The sequence below is a fragment of the Lepus europaeus genome, chromosome 8 (assembly GCF_033115175.1).
Source record: "Lepus europaeus isolate LE1 chromosome 8, mLepTim1.pri, whole genome shotgun sequence".
Lineage (NCBI taxonomy): Eukaryota > Metazoa > Chordata > Mammalia > Lagomorpha > Leporidae > Lepus > Lepus europaeus.
The window spans coordinates 37561236-37583408 of NC_084834.1; the positions used below are offsets into that span (position 1 = coordinate 37561236).

The window sequence follows — 22173 nt, forward strand, 5'->3', positions numbered from 1 at the left end:
GACATTTTAACAATTATTCCAATCCATGAATATAGATGTCTTTCATTTTTTGTCATGTTCAATATATTTCATCAGTGATTTTGTGATTATTATTATAGAGATAATTTGCTTCCTTGGTTAAATTAAATAAAAAGGAGATTCAAAATGTTTATAGAAAATGCACATTACATTTTAATTATACTTTCCTAAAAACTTTTAGATGTAATCCCATTTGTCAATTTTAGATTTGATTGCCTGTGCCTCTGGGGTCTTTTCCAAGAACCTTTTGCCTATGCCAATGTCTTGCAGGGTTTCCCCAATGTTCTCTAATAATTTGATGGTATTGGGTCATAGATGTAGGTATTTTATCCGTTTTGAGTGGATATTTATATAAGGTGTAAAGTAGGTATCTTGCTTCATACTTCCGCATGCAGAGATCCAGTTTCCCAACACTGTTTATTGAAGACACTGTCCTTGCACCAGGGTTGATTTTTAGTTCATTGTCAAATATAAGTTGGTTGTAGATGCATGGGTTGATTTCTGGTGTTTCTATTCTGTTCCATTGGTCTACCCATCTGTTTTGGTACCAGCACCAGGCTGTTTTGATAGTAACTGACCTATAGTATGTCTTGAAATCTGGTATTGCGATGCCTCCAGCTTTGTTTTTGTTGTATAAGATTGCTTAGCTATTCAGGGTCTCCTGTGTTTCCATATGAATTTTAGCATCATTGTTTCTGTATCTGGGAAGAATGTCCTTGGTGTTTTGATTGGTATCACATTGAATCTGTAAATTTCTTTTGGTAGTATGGACCTTTTGATGATTCTTCCAATCCATAACATGGAAGAATTTTCCATTTTTTTGTATCTTCTTCTATTTCTTTATTTAATGTTTTGTAATTCTCATCATAGAAATCTTCGACATACTTGGTCAAATTTATTCTAACATACTGACTTTTTTGTAGCTATCGTGCATGGAATTTATCTTAGAAGTTCTTTCTCAGTCATGGTATTGTCTGTAAATACAAAGGCTACTTATTTTCTGTGTGTTGATTTTATATTCTGCCACTTTAGCAAACATTTCTATGAATTCCAATTGTCTCTTGGTACATACTTTTGGATCCCCTGTATATAGAATCATGTCATCTGCAAATAGGGATAGTTTGACTTCCTCCTTGCCAATTTTTATCCCTTTTATTTCTTTTTCTTGCCTAATGGCTCTGGCTAAAACTTCCAGGACAACGTTTAATAGCAGTGGTTAGAGTGGGCATCTTTGTCTAGTTCCAGTTCTCAGTGGAAATGGTTCCAGCTTTTCCCCCATTAAATAGGATGCTGGCCATTGGTGTGTCATAAATTGCCTTGATTGTGTTGAAGAATGTTCCTTCTATACACATTGCTTAAAGTTTTCATCATGAAAGGGTATTATATTTTATCAGATGCTTTCTCAGCATCTATTGAGATAATCATATGGCTTTTGTTCTCCAGTTTGTTAATGCAGTGTATAACATTGATTGATTTGTGAATGTTGAACCATCCCTGTATACCAGGATAAATCCCATTTGGTCCAGGTGAATGATCTTTCTGATGTGTTATTAGTTTGATTAGCTAGTATTTTGTTGAGGATTTTTGTATCTATATTCATCAAGGAAATTTCTCTGTTGTATCTTTTTCAGGTTTAGGAATTAAGGCGAGGCTGACTTCATAGAAGGAGTTTGGAAGGATTCTCTCCCTTTCAATTGTTTTAAATAACTTGAGAAGAATTGGAGTTAATTCTTCTTTGAATGTCTGGTAGAATTCAACAGTAAAGCCGTCCAGTCATGGGCTTTTCTTTGCTGGGAGGGTCTTTATTACTGATTCAATTTCTATCTTGGTTATGGGTCTGTTTAGGTTTTCTATGTCTTCATGGCTCAATCCAAGCCAGGAGCTTCTTCCAGGTCTCCCACACAGGTGCAGGGGCCCAAGGAATTGGGCCATCTTCTACTTCTTTCTCAGCCCATAGTGGAGAGCTGGATTGGAAGGAGAGCAGCTGGGACTCAAACAGGTGCCCATATGGGATGCCAGCACTGCAGGCAGTGGCTTTACCCACTACGCCACAGCACCAGCTCTGGGTTTTATTTTTTAATCTATTCAGCCAGTCTGTATCTTTTTACTGGAGAATTTAGGCCATTTACATTCAAGGTGACTATTGATAAATAACAACTTGGCCCTATCGTTTTGCATAAATATTTCTATTGTTTACTTTGGATTCCCTTTCTACTTTTACTGGGCGTTTTTCTGCCTTCACTTTATTTTATAGTGATGACCATGTTTCTGTGTTTCTGTGTGTAGAACATCATTAAGCATCTTTTGTAGGGCTGAATGCTTACCTTCATTCACAGATTAGAGTTTTACAGAGTATAATATTCTGCTTTGCCAGTTTTTTCTCTTAAGACTTGGACTATATCTCACCATTCTCTCCTAGCCTGTAAGGTTTCTGATGAGAAGTCAGTTGTGAGTCTAATTGGAAATATTCTAAAAGTAATCTGACATTTCTCATGTGCATCTTAAAATCTTTTCTTATGTTTTACTGTGGAGAGTTTGACTACAATGTGTCATGGTTAAGACTTTTCTGGTCATGTCTATTAGGAGTTCTGTGTGCTTCCTATACTTGGACATTCCTTTCTTTTTCCAAATTAGGGCAGTTTTCCTTTCTTTGATTATTTCACTAAAAATGCTTTCTAACCCATTGTCTCTTTCTATACCTTCAGGAACTCCTAAGACCCATATGTTGAGTCATTTGATGGTATCCCATAAATTTCCAACACTATCTTTAAGTTTTCTGATTTCTTCCTTTTTTTTTTTATTTTTATTTTTTGGTCTGACTGAAATTTCGAGAGATTTGTCTTCTAATGTGGATATTCTTTCTTTTCCTCACTGAGTCTGTTTTTAATACTTTCAACCACATTTTTTCATTATTTCTACTGGTTTCTTCATTTCCAATATTTTGTTTTGATTTCTCTCTAAAATCTCAGTTTCAATGGAAAAGTTTTCATTCATGTCATTACAGATTTCTTTAGTTCATGGATTTACTTCTGATTATCTGAGTAATCAAAAGATCAAGTTTTTGAATTCCATTTCTGGCATTTCTTCAGTCTCTTCATCTTAACATTCTAATATTGAAGTGTTGTGTTCTTTTAAGAGCATCATGTGTTTTCCTTCCTATTCTTTTTTCTTGAATTTCTGTGTGTATTTTTAGGCATTTATGGAGATACTTGTTGGTTGTTTTTACCCTATGATGGCTTTTATCTTTGTACTATGCCTCTGTGGCTTAGTGGAGTGTTGGCTCTTTCAGTGAACACCCAGAGGCCTGTGCCAGGTGTGGTCAGGGAGCTCTGCTCAGTGTTGCAGGGTAAAGGGAGTGTCCAACGATACACCCAAGTTGGGTATGGTAAATCTCCTTTTTCTTTTTTTAATCTTATGCTTATCTCCTCTCCTTGGAGGATAACAATGCCTGGGTGCTATCCCCAGGGGGTATACTATTCATCCACGCTACTACAAGATCGATGCAAAGGATCTGTGCAGTCCTCAGTGTGAGCACTGATCTCGCAGCAGTGACCCTCACCATGGAATCAGGGAGCCCCAAGTGTGTGGAGTCTCCCACAGTGACTATCCAAAGTCCCAACCACACCCTGCCCCATCCCACACAGCCATAGTGTTTTTACAGTCCCAGCACATGAGGCTCCCATAGTCACAAGCACCCAGCCAGACTCAGGTGTCGCCTCTTGGTTGCTGGGCATGCAGACATGAGCTGGTGCAGTTGTTATGTATGTTCAAAATGATGCCTGCCCTCTCTTGGCTAATTACCATATGCTGGTGCTGGTGATCTGGGAGAGAAAAATGTGTCCCCTTTTTTTCTCCTCTAGGTTGGCAGGTACACTGTCCCCCACAATGCTCCAAGCTGGACTCCCACCAGGCTCTTCCTGCTGTGTTATCTTCAGTGGCTTGGGCTGCCCTCACAGTCTGGCCTCACCTCACTCTCCAAAGCTGGTGCTGAGGCTCCCGGCTGCTAAGGTCCTGAGTTGTGCACATCCACACTCTCCATATAGGTCCACAGTGTCTCTAATTTGCATGGAGGTTCCTCTGGAGTTTTCTTCCTAACTCCTCCCTGAGATTGCACTCTTTCCACTTTTTTTATAACTGTCTTCTCTTGGACTAGTAAGCCCCCCTCCCTGTTCCACCTTGGAACTCTTCCCCTTTAGGTTTTCTGCATGAAAATATGTCATGACAGAATGGGAAAAATATATGCAAACTATGCTACAGATAAAGGATTAATAACCAGAATCTTCAAAGAGATCAAGAAACTCCACAACAACAATACAAACAACCCACTTAAGAGATGGGTGAAGGACCTCAACAGACATTTTTCAAAAGAGGAAATCCAAATGGCCAACAGGCACATGAAAAAATGTTCAAGATCACTAGCAATCAGGGAAATGCAAATCAAAACTACAATGAGGATTCACCTCACTCCGGTGAGAATGGCTCACATTCAGAAATCTACGAACAACAGATGCTGGCGAGGATGTGGGGAAAAAGGGACACTAACCCACTGTTGGTGGGAATGCGAACTGGTAAAGCCACTATGGAAGTCAGTCTGGAGATTCCTCAGAATCCTGAATATAACCCTACCATTCAACCCAGCCATCCCACTCCTTGGAATTTACCCAAAGGAAATTAAATTGGCAAACAAAAAAGTGGTCTGCACCTTAATGTTTATTGCAGCTCAATTCACAATAGCTAAGACCTGGAATCAACCTAAATGCCCATCAACAGTAGGCTGGATAAAGAAATTATGGGCTATGTACTCAACTACTATACAGCAGTCAAAAACAATGAAATCTGGTCATTTGCAACAAAATGGAGGAACCTGGAAAACATTATGCTGAGTGAAATAAGCCAGTCCCAAAGGGACAAATATCACATGTTCTCCCTGATCGGTGACAACTAGCTGAGCACCAAAAAGGAAACCTGTTAAAGTGAAATGGACACTATGAGAAACGGTGACTTGATCAGCCCTTGCCCTGACAGTTGATGAGCAACTTAATACTTTATCCCTCCTAGTATTTTTTTTGTTTGTTCTACTTAATACTATTGGTTGGATTCTGTAATTAATACACAGTTATTCTTAAGTGTTGAAACTTAACTCAAAAGTGATCCCTGTTAAATATAAGAGTGGGAATAAGAGAGGGAAGGGATGTACAATTTGGGACATGCGCAAGCTGACTTGCCCCAAATGGCAGAGTTAGAAACATACCAGGGGATTCCAATTCAATCCCATCAAGGAGGCATGTACCAATGCCATCTCACTAGTCCAAGTGATCAATTTCTGTTCACAATTGATCATAATGATAGGACTAAGAATTAAAGGGATCACATAAACAAGACTAGTATCTGAAAATACTAACCAATAGAACAAAAAAGGGAGAGAACGATCCAACATGGGAAGCGGGATGCACAGCAGACTCATAGAATGGTGGGTGTCCTAAACAGCACTGTGGCCTCAGAATCAGCCCTTAGGGCATTCGGATCCGGCTGAAAAGCCCATGAGAGTATTGCAGGCATGGAAAGCCAAGACACTCTGAAAAAAAAAATGACCTAAATGAAAGATCTCCACAAGTGAGATCCCAGTGGAAAGAACGGGTCATCAAAGAAGGAGGTACCTTTCTCTGAAGGGAGGAGAGGACTTCCACTTTGACTATGACCTTGTCTAAATATGATAAGAGTCGGTGAACTCAGAAGGCTTCCATAGCCTTGGCAACTCATGACTGGAGCCAGAGGAGATTACTGAGGCCATAAACAAGAGTGTCAAATTGTTAAGTCAACAACAGGAGTCACTGTGCACTTACTCCTCATGTAGGATCTCTGTCCTTAATGTGCTATACATTGTGATTTAATGCTATAACTAGTACCCAAACAGTATTTTTCACTCTGTGTTTCTATGTGGGTGCAAACTGTTGAAATCTTTACTTAATATATACTAAACTGATCTTCTGTATATAAGAGAAATGAAAATGAACCTCGATGTGAATGGAAGGGGAGAAGGAACGAGAAAGGGGAGGGTTGCGGGTGAGAGGAAAGTTATTGGGGGGGGAAGCCATTGTAATCCATAAGCTGTACTTTGGAAATTTATATTCATTAAATAAAAGTTTAAAAAAAAGAAAGAAAATATGTCATGAGCAAAATGGGATAATTTAGCTTTTTTCTTCCCTATTTAGATGCTCTTTATTTCTTTCTATTGCCCAATTTCTCTAAGAGTTCTTGTAATGAGTAGCAAAAGTAGACATCCTTGTATATTTTGATATCTTTTCACTTTTCCCCCATTCAGTATGATGTTGGCTATGGGTTTGTCCTCATAGCCTTTATTGTGTTGAGGTTTATTTCTTCTTTACCAAAATTTTAAGCTTCTTTTTATCAAGGATGGATATTGAGTTTTGTCAAATGCCTTTTCTGTATCTGTTGAGATGATCAAATGGATTTTGTCCTTCATTTTGTTGATGGAATTGCTTTATATCAGTTTGCATATAGTGAACCATTCTTGCATTCCTGGGATAAATGCCACCTGATCACAGTGTATGATGTTTTTGATATGCTTGTTTGATTGAGTTTGCTAGTATTTTGTCGAGAATTGCAGCATCCAAGTTCTTTGGAGATACCGATCTATAGTTTTCTTTTTTCTGTTGTGTCTTTGGTTTTGTTATCAGAGTAATGCTGGCCTTTTTTGAAAGAGGTCTCTCTCTTTCAATATTTCTTTTGGAATAGTTTGAAAATAAATGGTGTTAGTTCTTCAAAAGTTTGGTAAAATTCAGTAGTGATACCATCAAGTCCTGGGTCTTTCTTTATTGGGAGATGTTTAATTACTAACTCAGTCTTGTTACTCATTTATTGGTCTGTTCAGGTTTTCTGTGCCCTCCTGGTTGAGTTTCGGTGGGCTATCTGAGTCTAGATATTTATCTATTTCTTTTCCAAGTGTTGATATTTGGTTGTATGTTACAGTTCATAATGAGTCTTCATATTTCTGTGGTGTCAGGGTTTTTTTTGTTTGTTTTTAGAGCTTTATTTGAGAGGCAGAATTCAGAGAGAGAGAAAAAGATAGAAAGGTCTTCCATCTGCTGGTTCAGTTTCCAAGCACTTGGACCATCTTCCACTGCCTTTACAGGCCATTAGCAGTGAGATGGATTGGAAATGGAGCATCTGAGACTCAAGCTGGTGCCCATATGGGATGCCAGCACTGCAGGCAGAGGTTTAACCTACTCACCATAGTGCCAGCCCCTGTGGTGTCAGTTATAATGTCTTGTTCTCCTCTCTGCTTTTATTTATTTGAGTTTTCCCTTTTTCAGTAGTCTAGCTATAGTTTGTCAATTTTGTCTTTTTGAAAAACTACTTTATTTCATTGATCTTTTTGCATTGTTTTTCTATTTTATGCATTCTTCTTTGATCTTTGCTATTTCTTTCCTTCAGCTAATTTTGAGCTCAATTTTTGGTCTTTCTAGTTCCTTGAGTTGCATTGTAAGGTTGTTTATTTGAGATCTTCTTTCTATAAATTTCCTTCTTAGCACCAATTTTGCTTTATCACATAGGTTTTGGTATGTTGTATTTTCATTTTTGTTTGCTTCCAGAAACTTTAAAACGTCCCTTTGCACTTCTTCATTGATTCATGGGTCATTCAAAATCATGACATTAAGTACCCATGTATTTTGTACAATTTCTAAAGGTCTCCTTGTTGTGTTTTCTATTTCCAGTTTCATTCCATGTAGTCAGAGAAGATACATGATACAATTTCTTCAAAATTCCTACAGACTTGTTTTATGCCCTAACATGTGCTTATCTTGAATGATGTTCCATGTGCTGATGGAAGAATATGTATTCTGCAGCTATTGGATGAAATGTTCTGTAAACATCTGTTAGTCCATTTAGTCTGCAGTATAGTTTAAAATTTCTTTGGATGGTCTGAGGTGTTGAAGTCCCCAATTATTATTGTGTTAACCTCTATCTCTTCCTTTAAGTAAAATGTTTTCTATATATAGTCGAGTACTCTAAAACCTGGTGTCTATACATTTATAATTGATATTTTCTCTTATTGAATGGATTTCTTCATTACACAGTGACCTTCCTTGTCCTTTTTTATAGTTTTTTACTTAAAATATGTTTCATCTGATATAACTACCTCTGCTTACGTTGAGTTTACATTATCTTTTCCTATCCCTTCACTTTGTCTATGAGTATCTTTACCGGAGAAGTAAGTTTTTGGTAATTAGCATATCAGTGGTGTTTTTTAAAACCCATTTGGCTGGTCTATATCTTTTTGTAAGGGGTTTAATCCAATTATATTCAGCGTTACTGTTGATAGGCATGGATTTACTCCTATGATTTTGTTAAATTTTTTTGGTTGTTTTGTATATCCTTTGTTCCTTTCTTTTGTTGTTAATCCTTATGATTTGGGGTTTCTGTATTAGGAAGCTTTGATTCCTTTTTCTTACTCCTTTGTGTATCTACTATACAAGTCAATTTTATTCTTGCACTTCTTTTCATGATCAAAGTTATCATTCATCTGCTTCTAGATCTAGGACTCCCTTAATTTCTTGTAAAGCTGGTCTGGTAGTGAGAAATTCCCTCAGTTTCTGCTTGTCTTGGAAAGTATTTTTCCTTTATTTCTGAAGAATGGCTTTGCTGGGTATAGTATTCTTGGTTGGCATTTTTTTTTTCATTTCAGGATTTTGAATATATCGTCTAATTCTCTCCTGACCTGTAAGGTTTCTGTTGAGAAATCTGATATGAGTTTCATAAGTTAATTTCCTTTGTGGGGGTGGCAGGAGTCTGTTGCTGAAGTTACTTTGTTTTTTGGCAGTGACAGTTACTTTGACTTTTGTTTCCCTGTGCTGCTTTTTGTGCATCTGACTGATAAATTTCCTGTACCAGTTTTATAGGGCAGCTTTCATCACTGAAGATTTTCTGGTAAAGGACTAGGGTGTCAGCTGAATAGGCTGTTTTATCACTGGCTTCATGTGGGTGCATTAATACAAGCACTATTTAGCTTCTAAAATCATAATCAGTGTTGGTTTTTTTCCTGTGTGTCCCATTAGCCAAGGCTTCTGGGGGTTATGAGATTTTTCTGGTAGCTGTGTACAACTCTCTTAGGTGGATTTGCCAGCAGTTCTGAGTATGGTGCTTGTGGCCATAGACATAATGAATATGTCAATTTTCATGAATTTCATGGGGACAATGCTATTCTGGTGGGCTCAAGTACATGAGGTACCACTGGCTCACTTGTGAAGATGATGGGCCTGTCAGTTTCATAAGACCACTCTGACTGGCCAGCGCCTCGGCTCACTAGGCTAATCCTCTGCCTTGCAGTGCCGGCACACCGGGTTCTAGTCCCGGTCGGGGCACCAATCCTGTCCCGGTTGCCCCTCTTCCAGGCCAGCTCTCTGCTGTGGCCCAGGAGTGCAGTGGAGGATGTCCCAAGTGCTTGGGTCCTGCACCCCATGGGAGACCAGGATAAGTACCTGGCTCCTGCCATTGGATCAGCGCGGTGCGCCGGCCGCAGCGCGCCTACCGCGGCGGCCATTGGAGGGTGAACCAACGGCAAAAGGAAAACCTTTCTCTCTGTTTCTCTCTCACTGTCCACTCTGCCTGTTTAAAAAAAAAAAAAAAAGACCACTCTGACAAGTATAGGTCAGCATGGCATGGTTTGTCCTACATTGAGGGTAGAGTGCCTATCAATTTCTAAGAGCTGTGCAGAGAACAATTTTGCCTTAGTTGGCCTGAATGGACACAGTGCAGCACTCTTAGAAATAAGGGCAAGGCACTGTCAGTGTCTGTGGACTGTGTGGGTGACTTTGCACAGCCTTCTCAGGGGGAGCTGCTTAGGGCAACTGCCCAGCTACCTCCTGGAGCTGTGGAGAGGTGGGCCCCAACTGCTTCTCAGGCTCAGAGGGGTGGGTAGGGTTGCCTGGACGCTTGTTGGAACCACATATTGGTAGGACCTTAGGATGGGGCTGGGAAGTAGGAGCCTGGATGAGAGAGGATACAAAATGGGCTAGGCATAAATTCCCCAGCAAATCCCAAAACTAGACTCAGGATTGGACAGTGCTATTGGCTTCTGCAGAGGAAATACTGTGGCAATAGTAAGGACTACTCAGAGCCTCCTGTTACCAATTTCTCCACCATGTAAGTCCTTCTGGGTTCAAGGTTAATCCCATCTGAGGAAATGGGGTGGTCAGTGCAGTTTCCTTTATTCCCTTCCCTATAAGGCTATCCTGAGTCTCTGTGCTCCCTGGCATCTCTACCACATGCCTTACTATACCCCAGAATTCTCCCTGAAATGCTGGATCCAATGAGATAGCAGTGAAATTTTCTTTTCTCATGCTCTTTTTGAAGGGTAGCATACCAGCAGGCATTGTGCTCTGAAATCCAAAGAGTTTTGAATGCCAACATGATACTCCTAGTCTTGGACTTTGGAGCATTTTGGATTTTGGATTTTCAGATTAGGGCTGCTCAACAGGTAAAGTCTATGTAAATATTCCAAAAGCAAAAGCCTCCAAAATATGAAATGCCTCTGGTCCCAAGCATTTCAGGTAAGAGTTGTTCAACCTGTGTGTATTATGTGGCCATACAAATTTTATAACCTAAGAAAATCATAATTTAAAACTCAGGAAGCATATTAACACATTAAAGATTTTGAGAAGTTTTTTTTAAGATTTACTATATTTATTTGAAAGAGTTACAGGGTAGGTGGGGACATCATAGAGAGATCATCCATCCTCTGGTTCACTCCCCAAATGGCCAAAGCAGCCAGGGCTGGGCCGAGCTGAAGCCGGGAGCTGGAAACTGTATTCAGGTCTCCCACATGGGTGGCATGGGCCCAAGCTCTTGGGCCTTGTTTCACTGCCTTCTATGCACATTAAAAATAAGCTGAAAATCCACTCAAAATGGATCAGATACCTAAATCTATGACCTGATACTATCAAATTACTGGAGAACATTGGGGAAACTCTTCAAAACATTGGCATAGGGAAAGATTTCTTGGAAAAGACCCCAGAAGCACAGGCAACAAAGCCAAAATTAACAAATGGTATTACATCAAACGGAGAAGCCTCTGCACTGTAAAAGAAACACTCATCAGAGTGAAGAAGCAACCAACAGAATGGGAGAAAATATTTGCCAACTATGCAACTGATAAAAGATTAATTTCTGGAATCTATAAAGAGCTCAACAAAATCAACAAGTACAAAACAAACTTAGTTAAGAAATAGGAAAAAGATTTGAACAGACATTTTTCAAGAGAGGAAATTCAAATGGCCAACAGACACATGAAAAAATGCTCAGTATCACTAGCTATCAGGGACATGCAAATCAAAACCACAATGAGGTTTCACCTCACTCCTGTTAGAATGGCTCTCATACAGAAATCAACAAACAACAAATGCTGGCAAGGATGTTAGGGGAAGGGTACCCTAATCCATTGTTATTGGGAATGTAAACTGGTGCAGCCATTATGAAAGTCAATATGGAGGTAACTTAGAAATCTGAATATAGACCTACCATATGACCCAGCCATCCCACTCCTGGGAATTTATCCAAAGGAATTGAAATCAGCATATGAAAGAGTGATCTGTACCCCCATGTTCATTTCAGCTCAATTTGCAATAGCCAAGATATAGAATCAACCCAGATGTCCATCAACTGAATAGGGGATAAAGAAATTATAATATATATACAGTATGGAATACTACACAGCAGTTAAAAATGAAGTCCTGGGGCCAGCGCCGTGGCTCACTTAGTTAATCCTCCGCCTGCAGTGCCAGCATCCCATGTAGGAGCCAGGTTCTAGTCCCAGTTGCTCCTCTTCCAGTCCAGCTCTCTGCTGTGGCCTGGGAAGGCAGTGGAGGATGGCCAAGTGCTTGGACATCTGCACCCCTGTGGGAGACCAGGAAGAAGCACCTGGCTCCTGGCTTCGGTTCGGAGCAGTGCGCTGGTCATAGCAGCCGTTTGGGGGTGAACCAACAGAAGGAAGACCTTTCTCTCTGTCTCTCTCTCTCACTGTCTAACTCTGTCAAAAAAAAATGAAGTCCTGTTGTTTGCAACAAAATGGATGCAACTGAAAACCATTGTACTTAGTGAAATAATCCAGTCACAAAAAGACAAATATCATATGATCTTGCTGATCTGTGGCAATTAATAGAGTAACTAAAATGTAATATATAAGAGTGAAACTGATACCTTGAGATGTGATGATTTTGAACAACTCTTAACTTGACAGTTGAGGAACAATGCTTTTCTTGTTTGTTTCGGTTCTGTTTTTTTTTTTTTTCATACTATTCTGTGAACTCTTTACTTAGTGTAGGATTAATCTTATGAGTACAAAATTAACTGAAAACTGAGCTTTGTATAAAATAAGAATGGGAAAGGGAGAGGGAAGAGGAAAAAGGGTGAGTATATGGGTGGGAAGGAGGTGGGAGGGAAGAATCATCATGTTCCCAGATTTGTGTAAATGTATGAAGTCTGTCTTCCTTAAATAAAAATTAAAGGATAAAATAAAGGGAAAAAAATAAAGATCTGAACAGGAAGCAGAGCAGTCAGGACTTGAATTGGCACTGTGATATGGGATGTTGCTGGTGGCTTAACCCACTACTGGACCTGAGCAATTAATTCTACACATCAAAACATGCTTTTAGTTCTAAAACTGTGCCACACAGGTTCAACTACATAAGTTTATCTCCCCCTCTAACTTGAGCATTTCATGGAAGACTTTGGGAAATGATGCTCAAAACCACTTAGGATTAATAAATGCTTCCAGTTTCCTATAACTTGAGGTTTAGCAGCTGTCAAACTGTATGATGTACATTTTGCTGACTCTCTATGGAGGATTATTTATGCTAAATACAAGTTATTTGGAAATTATTTAAGTTTGTAGTGTAGAAAAAGGACAGAGTGATTGAATCTAGGCATAAAAGAACAACAAAGCAATGTTTTCAATGAAAGAGCCAGTTTACAAATTTGTTCTTTCTGATTTTTGCTTTTTCGCAGAATACTGTATCCTAAGAGCACTTATGATAAAGCAATAAATTTTTATTTTATTTTCCTAAATAATAACCTTTAAGTCACATGATGCACCAGTGTCATGAAAAAACAATTGTCAGCCGTTCCTTAAAATAAAAGTAAGTCATTGAGGAAAACAAAGAGTCCTTTATTTAAAGAAAATGAAAAGAACAGAACAAACCTTTATTCTGATGATAACAGAAGCTCATGTTTTTGAGCTTTTCTTAGCCCATCCTTCAGTCCACCACAACCATCCTTTGAAGAACAGAAATGGGCCATCTCCCCATGGTGCAGACAAGGAAATAGATAGGTAGGACTTAAACAATTTGTTCCTAACCAAGGTGTCTCCAGAGTAAGTGGCAGAATCAGGAGTGACTCTCAGATCTTTCTGACTGCACAAGATAGCCTTGTAATCACTGTCATAAAAAGCTTGATAAATTCAGCACTGTAGATAGTAGGCAGGGAATCACTCATGGTCTAACAAGTCAGAGACAGTCATTAAAAATGGTACTGTTTCCTATGTTCATTTTGATATAAAGTGTATGTGTGTGTGTGTATGTAAGTATGTATATATGTGTATATGTATGTACATATTATATACACACACTAATTGAGTTCAAACTATTAAAACTTTATATGTTATCATTTTAATGTCCTTGTCACCACAATTTCCTCAGAAACATTTAAAAATACAGTCCTTTATTCAAATTAACACTATTTTCTGTTGCTTCTCAAGTTTCAATCTCTTTGAGTTCACTTAACAAAATTGTAACTTTTTGGTTTTTACTGATTTCTACTTTGACAGCCATTTCCTCATTGATTTTTTTTTTGACAGGCAGAATTAGACAGTGAGAGAGACAGAGAGAAAGGTCTTCCTTCCGTTGGTTCACCCCACAAATGGCTGGCGCACTGCGCTGATCCGAAGCCGGGAACCAGGTGCTTCCTCCTGGTCTCCCATGCGGGTGCAGGGCCCAAGCACTTGGCCATCCTCCACTGCCTTCGCGGGCCACAGCAGAGAGCTGGACTGGAAGAAGAGCAACTGGGACAGAACCTGCACCCCAACTGGGACTAGAACCCAGAGTGCTGGTGCTGCAGATGGAGGATTAGCCTAGTGAGCCGTGGCGCCGGCCTCCTCATTGATTTTTGTCACATGTAATTCATCGATTTACCAGAAATGTCTTCTAACTTCGCCTCATTGTCTTAGCAACACTATTTGCTTAAAGAAAAAAGCCTTTGCTGAGAGTTCCACTGTCTTGTAAATCTACAAAAGCATTCTGATACTAGTCCACCAGTTTTGAGGTCTCTATTAGACAGTTAAAATTTCCCTTAGCTTGTGGCTATTTTACTGAAGTACTCCAAGTTATCAATTGAAATTATGAAATCCATGTGCCAGAGCTATTTAATTAAATTTATTTAATAAAATTATTTAATAAAAATTTTAAAAATTAATTAAATTCCTTATGTACATGGTTTAGGTATAGTTGAACTAAAAGGTTCCTGGTGAACTTCTGAAATCATTAACAATTTCTTAGAAATCTTTTTGTTGTTGTGCTCCTTGTGGCTTTAGAAACATTTTTTTTTAGTTTATAAGGAATATGTGTAGTGTCTGCCTTTTCAATTTGGAGTTTCCTGTTATAGTTTTAGTCAGTCTTATTCTTCATTTAACAGTTTTTTTGAAAAAAATATTTAAAAATTAGTTGGTTTTCTATTTTTGATTATAATCATTCTATTTTGAATATTTTCATCATGTGCCTGTACTGTATTGTAGTAATAGAAAAGCATTTCTGCTCACATCCTCCTGGCTGTGGATACACTTCAGATAAGCTTTCTGGTAATGTGAAACATTTCTGTTTAAATGAATTGAGAGGAATACATTAGATTTTGAAGAGCAATTAGTAATCTTTATCAGCAGTGTGGTTCTTTTTCCCTTCATTTAGATATGAAGTAAATTTTCAAGATGGTATTGATTGTGGAGGTGCATACATTAAACTCCTAGCAGACACTGGGGATTTGGCTCTGGTATGGTATTTTATTATTTAAGAAAATCTTATTAAAGTTAATAAGTATCTTTAAGGAGTAATGGATAAAGCTGTTTTCAAGTGAAATAAAAAGGAGCTTTAAACATCATTTTTCAGCATAAGTTTTTGTAGCTTTAACAATTTGCTGTAAGTTTTCATAGAAAGTACTTCAAGTCATCAGTTTTTTAACCTTTAGCAACACACAACTTTGTCACATCTATAAGTCAACAATGACATGATGCTTACAAATGTTGTTAAATATCAAGTTGGAGTTATTTTCCTTTCAAAATAACAAGTGTAGTTTTATTGGAGAAGTAGGTTAATAGAGCAGAGCAATGAAACATATTGGCCAATAAATAAATAAATAAATAGATAAATAAAAAGGTGGGCCAGTTCAGACAGAAAATAACTTATTTTAAGATTTTTCATGATGAAGTGGCTACATAATTCTAAGAGACTGTAGGAGCACCATTTAGAGGCTAGGAACATTTCTTATGCAGTCTCCTGTAGGAGGCTGTGTCACAGTTTCTGCATGTAACTGAAATAAGATAAGTGAGACCTTACTGAGATACTTGTAAGCATGACATGCCACCATGCACAGGCTATGGAATGTGACTTGAAGGCTTCTTTGTGCACTACCTCTTACAAGACAGGGAAAAGAGAGCCTCATGTTGTACACATTGATGCCCTGTTTTAAGTGTTGTAAGGTCATCACCTGAAGGTAGGATGCAAAAAGTTTCTAATGCCAAGTATTTCTGTAAGCACTTTATCTGATTGACTCACTTAACCCCCAGAGAAACCTCAAAAGGTAGGTGGTATAATCTACATGCTTCTGAAGTTATTGAATGGACTTACAGAAAGGTTAAAAAAATTTACTCAGGGCCACATACAACTAGTTTAGGTGGCAGTGGTTGATTTGAACCCCAATATCTGACCCCAGATCCCTTAATACTTTTAACCACTATGCCAAGCCAGAAAAGGAGACGTGACTTAGTAGTGAAATAGGGAGCATGTCTCTGTCTGTCTTGTGTCCACATCCCTCTTCATTTTATGTTAAGGATCATTTTCTGGTCTCTTCCTGAATAATAGTAACAAATAGTTATCCAAAGGTCTTAAAGGTGAGGGGACTTCAAAAAATTCATGGAAATAGAATTAAAAGAGCATGTACATTTTTTTCATGAACTCTTTGAAGAACCCTTGATCACTTTCCTTTAATAATTTGTTCAATGAAATATTAATATGGATTTATACAAAGTTAAAACTTTGTATGATATTGCTGTGGTAGTTTAAATTTCTCTCATATGTATTCAGGATGAATATAATATCTGTGTGTGTTTAAATTTATTTTTAAGTAAAATCTGTCATTTCCCCACATCTTTTATTGTCACTCGTGTTAAATAGTCCTTTGGTAAGTTAGCGTTTGTTACATTTTTGTAACTCTACCCATTGGATAGAATAGAGAAATTCACTAACTACTCTGTAATTCTCAACTAATCCCAACACTCATCTCTCTTTGAAGGAAAACTTTTATGATAAAACATCTTATACCATTATGTTTGGACCAGATAAATGTGGAGAAGATTATAAACTTCATTTTATCTTCAGACATAAACATCCAAAAACTGGAGTTTTTGAAGAGAAACATGCCAAACCTCCAGATGTAGACCTTAAAAAGTTCTTTACAGACAGGAAGACTCATCTTTATACCCTTGGTATATCCTTTTACTTTATTCATTAATTCAAAAATATTTGCATATTAGATATATTATTCATGGAAAGTGCTTTGGGAGAAAATAAATATGCATCCTACCTTCAAAGGGCTTCTCTTTTGGGGAAAAGAAGATGTTCATAATTATATTCTTGAAGCAGAAAATACAGTGTCATGCGAGAGATTCAGATGAACCACAGTTAAGAGTTGAAAGACATTCTTACTTCCACCTTGGAAACCTGGAGCAAACATAGTGAAGATTATACAGGAATTGGCCTTCTGAGGTATAGATGGGATGTGGAAGGATGGGTGGGAGAAAAGTATTTGAGACATGGTTGGCAGTGGTGCTATATGAACAGCAAACTGGGAAATAAAGAGGAAGAGGTCCCCCATGCCAGGCTCAGATGCTGAGACCTTGTTCTGCAGGCAGTGAGGTTACTCCTGATGGCTGTGGCATAGACCTTACTTTGAAAGGAAGAACATTTAGCTACCGCATGTGAACATTCTTAGCTTTACTTCAGTCAATAGGAATTTGCATGGGGTTTTGGGGGAGAGGGACATTTTAAGAGATGATTTATTTGGTTCCCACATACATACCGTTCTCGTAGCGTTTCCAAACCCAGTAGGAGTTTTTGTTTGTTTGTTTTGTTTTGTTTTGTTTTTAAGTAAATTGCATTAATTAAAATTGAGAGGCAGACAGATAGAAACGGAACCATATAAACAGAGAAAGCTCCAATCTACTGGTTCATTTTCCCAAATGCCTGCAATGGCTGGGACAGAACTGGGCTGCAGGCAAGCCAGGAGTTCCATCCGGGTTTCCCCTTTGGGTGGCAAGAACACAACTACTTGAGCCATCACTGCTGGTTCCCTGGTTCCCTGAGTCTGCGCTAGCAGGGAGCTGGAGTCAGGCGCTGGAGCCCTGGTGTCAAACCCAGGGACTCCAGTGTGGGACATGAACGCCTTAACCAATGTCTACTTCCAGGTTAAATGCCCACCCTCAGGAGAACACTGCTTCCTTTCTCAGTTCTCATCTCCATCCAAGACTAAGGTGTTGCAGTTTTCTTTCCAAAGGCTATAGTTGTGGACACATTTGTTTCATGCTAAAGCAATTCTCTATTGTATCTTTCATATCAGATATCCACACTGGACACGTCCAGAAATACAGTGTACACTGTGGAAATAATGAGAGATTATAGCCAGAACAGAACACATGAATTTAATTCAATTTGACTTTTTACAAACCGTCAAAAGCAAATTGGTAGTGTTTATCAAGGGCCATAAGAGGTTCACATCCTTTGGAACCACCGTTCTACTCTCAGAATTTATCCAAGAAAATAATTCAGAAGAAAACGAATGACCTAAGTGTGTGAAGATATGTTGAAAATATGAAGCAACCTAAATGCTGTAATAGGGGCAGTTCTGAGTACAATACAAAGATGTTAGCAATGAAAATGTTCGGCAATAGTCAGAGTGCCTATATAGGTTAACTATCCTTAATTTGGAAATCTGAAACCCAAAACTCTTCCCAAGTCTCTCACTTTTTGAGTGTCCACATGTTCAAAATATTGTGGATTTCAGAGAATTTCAGATTTCCAGATTAGGAATGCTCAACTGGAAAAGGCAATGCAAAATATTCCTAAATGCAAAAGTGTCTGAAGCCTGAAATACTTTTGATCTGAAGCATTTGAGGTAAGAGATACTTAGCCTGCGCTATTCAAATGGAGAGAGTGAGATGCAAATTAGAGGCACATCATGATGGCCACAAGGTAAATTACATGAGCAAATAGGAAAAGATTAGAAAAAAAGAAACTAATGACATGAATCACTTGAAACATACCACACTGTGCTAGGCTTTCTACTTGTAACGGTTATGTGAGGTGAGCAGTGGTCTTTCTGTTTTGTGCTAACTTAGCTGTTACATAACCTAGGAGACAAGAATGACTCGTAGGGCTTGAATTGAAATTCAAGTCTTGATTCTTAAACACTTGCTTTTTTTATGACTATGCATAAAACTTTGACCCTTGAGTGAGGATTATTGGATTATTTTTCTTTAAAACTTTTTTCTGGCCAGCACCGTGGCTCAATAGGCTAATCCTCCGCCTAGCGGAGCCAGGTGCTTCTCCTGGTCTCCCATGGGGTGCAGGGCCCAAGCACTTGGGCCATCCTCCACTGCACTCCCGGGCCACAGCAGAGAGCTGGCCTGGAAGAGGGGCAACCGGGACAGAATCCGGTGCCCCGACCAGGACTAGCACCTGGCTCCTGCCTTCAGATCAGCGCGGTGTGCTGGCCACAGTGCGCCAGCCGCGGTTGTCATTGGAGGGTGAACCAACGGCAAAAGGAAAACCTTTCTCTCTGTCTCTCTCTCTCTCTCACTGTCCACTCTGCCTGTCAAAAAAATAAATAAAAATAAACAATTTTTAAAAAACCCTTTTTTCTTTTTATATTATTCTGTAGCTGAAGAGTACATCTACAAACTTGTATATTGCACTGCTTTTATCATAGAGTCATTTAAAATATTTAATGCAGTTTTCTAAACAGAAATATTTTTGGCCAAAGATTTTGAACAGAGATTTTTGTTTTCACATATGCCTGTTAGTCATATACTTTTTCATTTTAACTGTACTTTTAAAAAATCAATTTCAGTTACAAAATTTAATCAGAAAGCTATCTGAATTTTCAAGAATTTTCTTAAGAAATGCCTTTTACTGAATTCAGAAGGACCTGGCACTTTTTTGGTGTAAAGATCCTACACCCACTCTGTTTTAATCTTGACTTTCTTCCCTTCCTTTTAGTAATGTCGTTGTATAATCTCGGCTGTATTAGAAGAGTAAATAGAGGAGAAAAAAAAAGAAACTACTGAGTGTGGGCTTGCTGTATTGAGTTTGTATGCAAACTGAACTGGTTGGTTTTGATAGGAATGATTTGGTGCTGCTGTGACTGAACACGGAGGTGGTCACTCCTTCAGAGCGGTTGCTTCGGCAGGTGGTGGGCACTTAGCTCATGAAGTCTGGAGGAGCTTCTGTGGCTTACTGGAAGCTATGCTGGGCAGCTTTTTCGTCCGTCCTTTTTTCCAGATATCTCACTTTTACCTGCTGACCTCCAAATTCACAGAAGAATAAGAGATCTCTCATTTTGTTGGTAGAAAGGTTAAGGAAATCTTTTATGACAGTTGCGGCTTAGGGACTTTTATAGGGCTAGAATATACCTTGAAACAAATGTGCTGGTAAGTGTAAGCTTGAATATTTTAGGTCACCTGTAAGATACTTTACACTACAGTATATGGGTCACTGAATTTGAAATTATGGCAATATATCAGTTAATTTTTTGATGTTGGCTGGATTGGGGCTTTGTGGGATGGTGTCCTTATTTGCAGAAAATAGCCACCAAAACAGGTGACATCACTTTCAGGTGAGTCAGGAAAAACTTACATTCTTTATAGTGTATTTACAACTTTTTAAGTTTGCGATGACTTCAAAAAGTTTTACATTGCTGAAGAATATTGAATTGTGTTCCATAACTATGAAAGTGAAATTGGTCATGAGTCCTAAACACAGCTAGATTTCAGGGTTTTCTTCTCCCTTCCTTTCCTCCCTCCCTTTCTCTTTCTCTCTCTCTCTCTCTCTCTCTCTCTTTCTTTCTTTCTCTCTCTCTCTCAGTAATGGAACACTAAACTTAAAAATGTTTTAAAATTTTTGCCTTTATTTTAAGAAGTATTATATTGAGTGATCTTGGTATATTTTGATTTAATACATTGGTTATTCTCTGGGAGAAAACTTTACCCATGAAGTTTAGAGTCACTTTATTATTTAGAAGATTATTTTTAAATACATGATTGTAATATATTCAATTTGGTCTTTAGTGATGAATCCAGATGACACATTTGAAGTATTAATCGACCAAATACTTGTAAACAAAGGAAGCCTGCTGGAGGATGTGGTTCCTCCAATTAACCCCCCCAAAGAAATTGATGACCCCAGTGACAAAAAACCTGATGAGTGGGATGAAAGAGCAAAAATACCGGATCCTTCTGTTGTCAAACCAGAAGACTGGTAAGCAGAGAATTCAGTAAGAAGGTTTTAATTGGCATAATTAAGTAATCAGACATAAAATAACTGAAATTCACAACCAGTGAAACTTATTATTTTAACAGTGAACTACTTATTTTGACTATTTTGTATGAAATGCTTTTCTAAACTGGATTTTGAACCTCCTTGTATCTTAATTTTTAAATTTCACTTTAATAGATTTCATTACATTTTTGAAATTTGTGTATATATTTTTTTAAGATTTATTTATTTATTTGAAAGGCAGTTACAAAGAGGCAGAGAGAGAGAGGTCTTCCATCCATGGTTCACTCCCCAGATGGCCACAACACACAGAGCTGAGCCAATGTGGAGCCAGGAGCAGGAGCTTTTTCCAGGTCTCCCACGTGGATGTAGGGGCCCAAGGACTTGGGCCATCCTCTACTGCTTTCCTAGGCCATAGCGGGAAGGTGGCTTTATCTGCTATGCCACAGCGCCGCCCATGTGTAATTGTTTTAATGCTTTCAGTGCTGTGGGGAAAAATTCATGAATCTCAAGCACCACTTTTTCATCCATGATTCCTAGAAAAGTAAGACTGTGAACTAACTCTTATAGTTCACAAGAAAGAGTGATTAGTAACGAAAACATGTTTGTCTTCAGACAGTGTCCTGGGAAGCTATGCAAGCTAGGAAGAACAGTGTGTTTGTAAAAAACAAAGAAGGAAAAGTCATCCTTGGTGCATCACTTCCTTGTCTCCATCCTATCAGGAAAGAGTAGCTGCATTCCTCCAAGTGGGCTCTCTAGCACCACTTAATATTTGTTTACCCATAAAGAGAGCATTTGCCCCTAAGTAAAAGAAACTACCTATAACAACCTCATTCTGACTGGTGAAAAGTGTTAGAATCTGTTTTATAAAGCACTAACAGAGATGCTCCTTGGGACCTGCATTGTAGTGCAGTGTGTTGAGCTGCCGCCTTCTGTGCCAGCAGACGGCTCCGCTTCCAGTCCAGCTCGCCTGCTGGAGTGCCTGGGCAAGAAGCAGAAGGTGGCCTAGGTACTTGAATCCCCGTCAGCAACACGGGAGACCCAGATGGAGTTCCAGGCTCCTGGCTTCAGCCTGGCCCAGCCACAGCCATTTGGAAAGTGAACCAACAGGTGGAAGATCTCTGTCTATGATTGTCCCTCCCTCTCTATGTCACTCTGCCTTTCATATAAATAAATAAGTAAATAGTAAATAGAAGAAAAGCCAGGCAGACAGGCAGGCTCCCTTAAATTTTGACTTCTGGCTACTCTAATCACTCAAAAGAGTGATGATAACATTAATTTATCAGGCAAGGACAAGTCTGTAAATCCATAGAGTTGATTATCTTAG

General features: G+C 38.7%; 1 protein-coding gene across 1 annotated transcript in view; it reads left to right on the plus strand.

The window, feature by feature from the left end:
• The window catches only part of CLGN (calmegin), a 57829-nt gene that overhangs the window by 22859 nt on the left and 12797 nt on the right, over positions 1-22173 (plus strand). The window contains exons 6-8 of the mRNA XM_062199582.1: positions 14991-15072; positions 16591-16783; positions 20639-20828. Coding sequence (XP_062055566.1) covers positions 14991-15072; positions 16591-16783; positions 20639-20828 — 465 coding nt within the window. The remainder of the gene's footprint in view (positions 1-14990; positions 15073-16590; positions 16784-20638; positions 20829-22173) is intronic.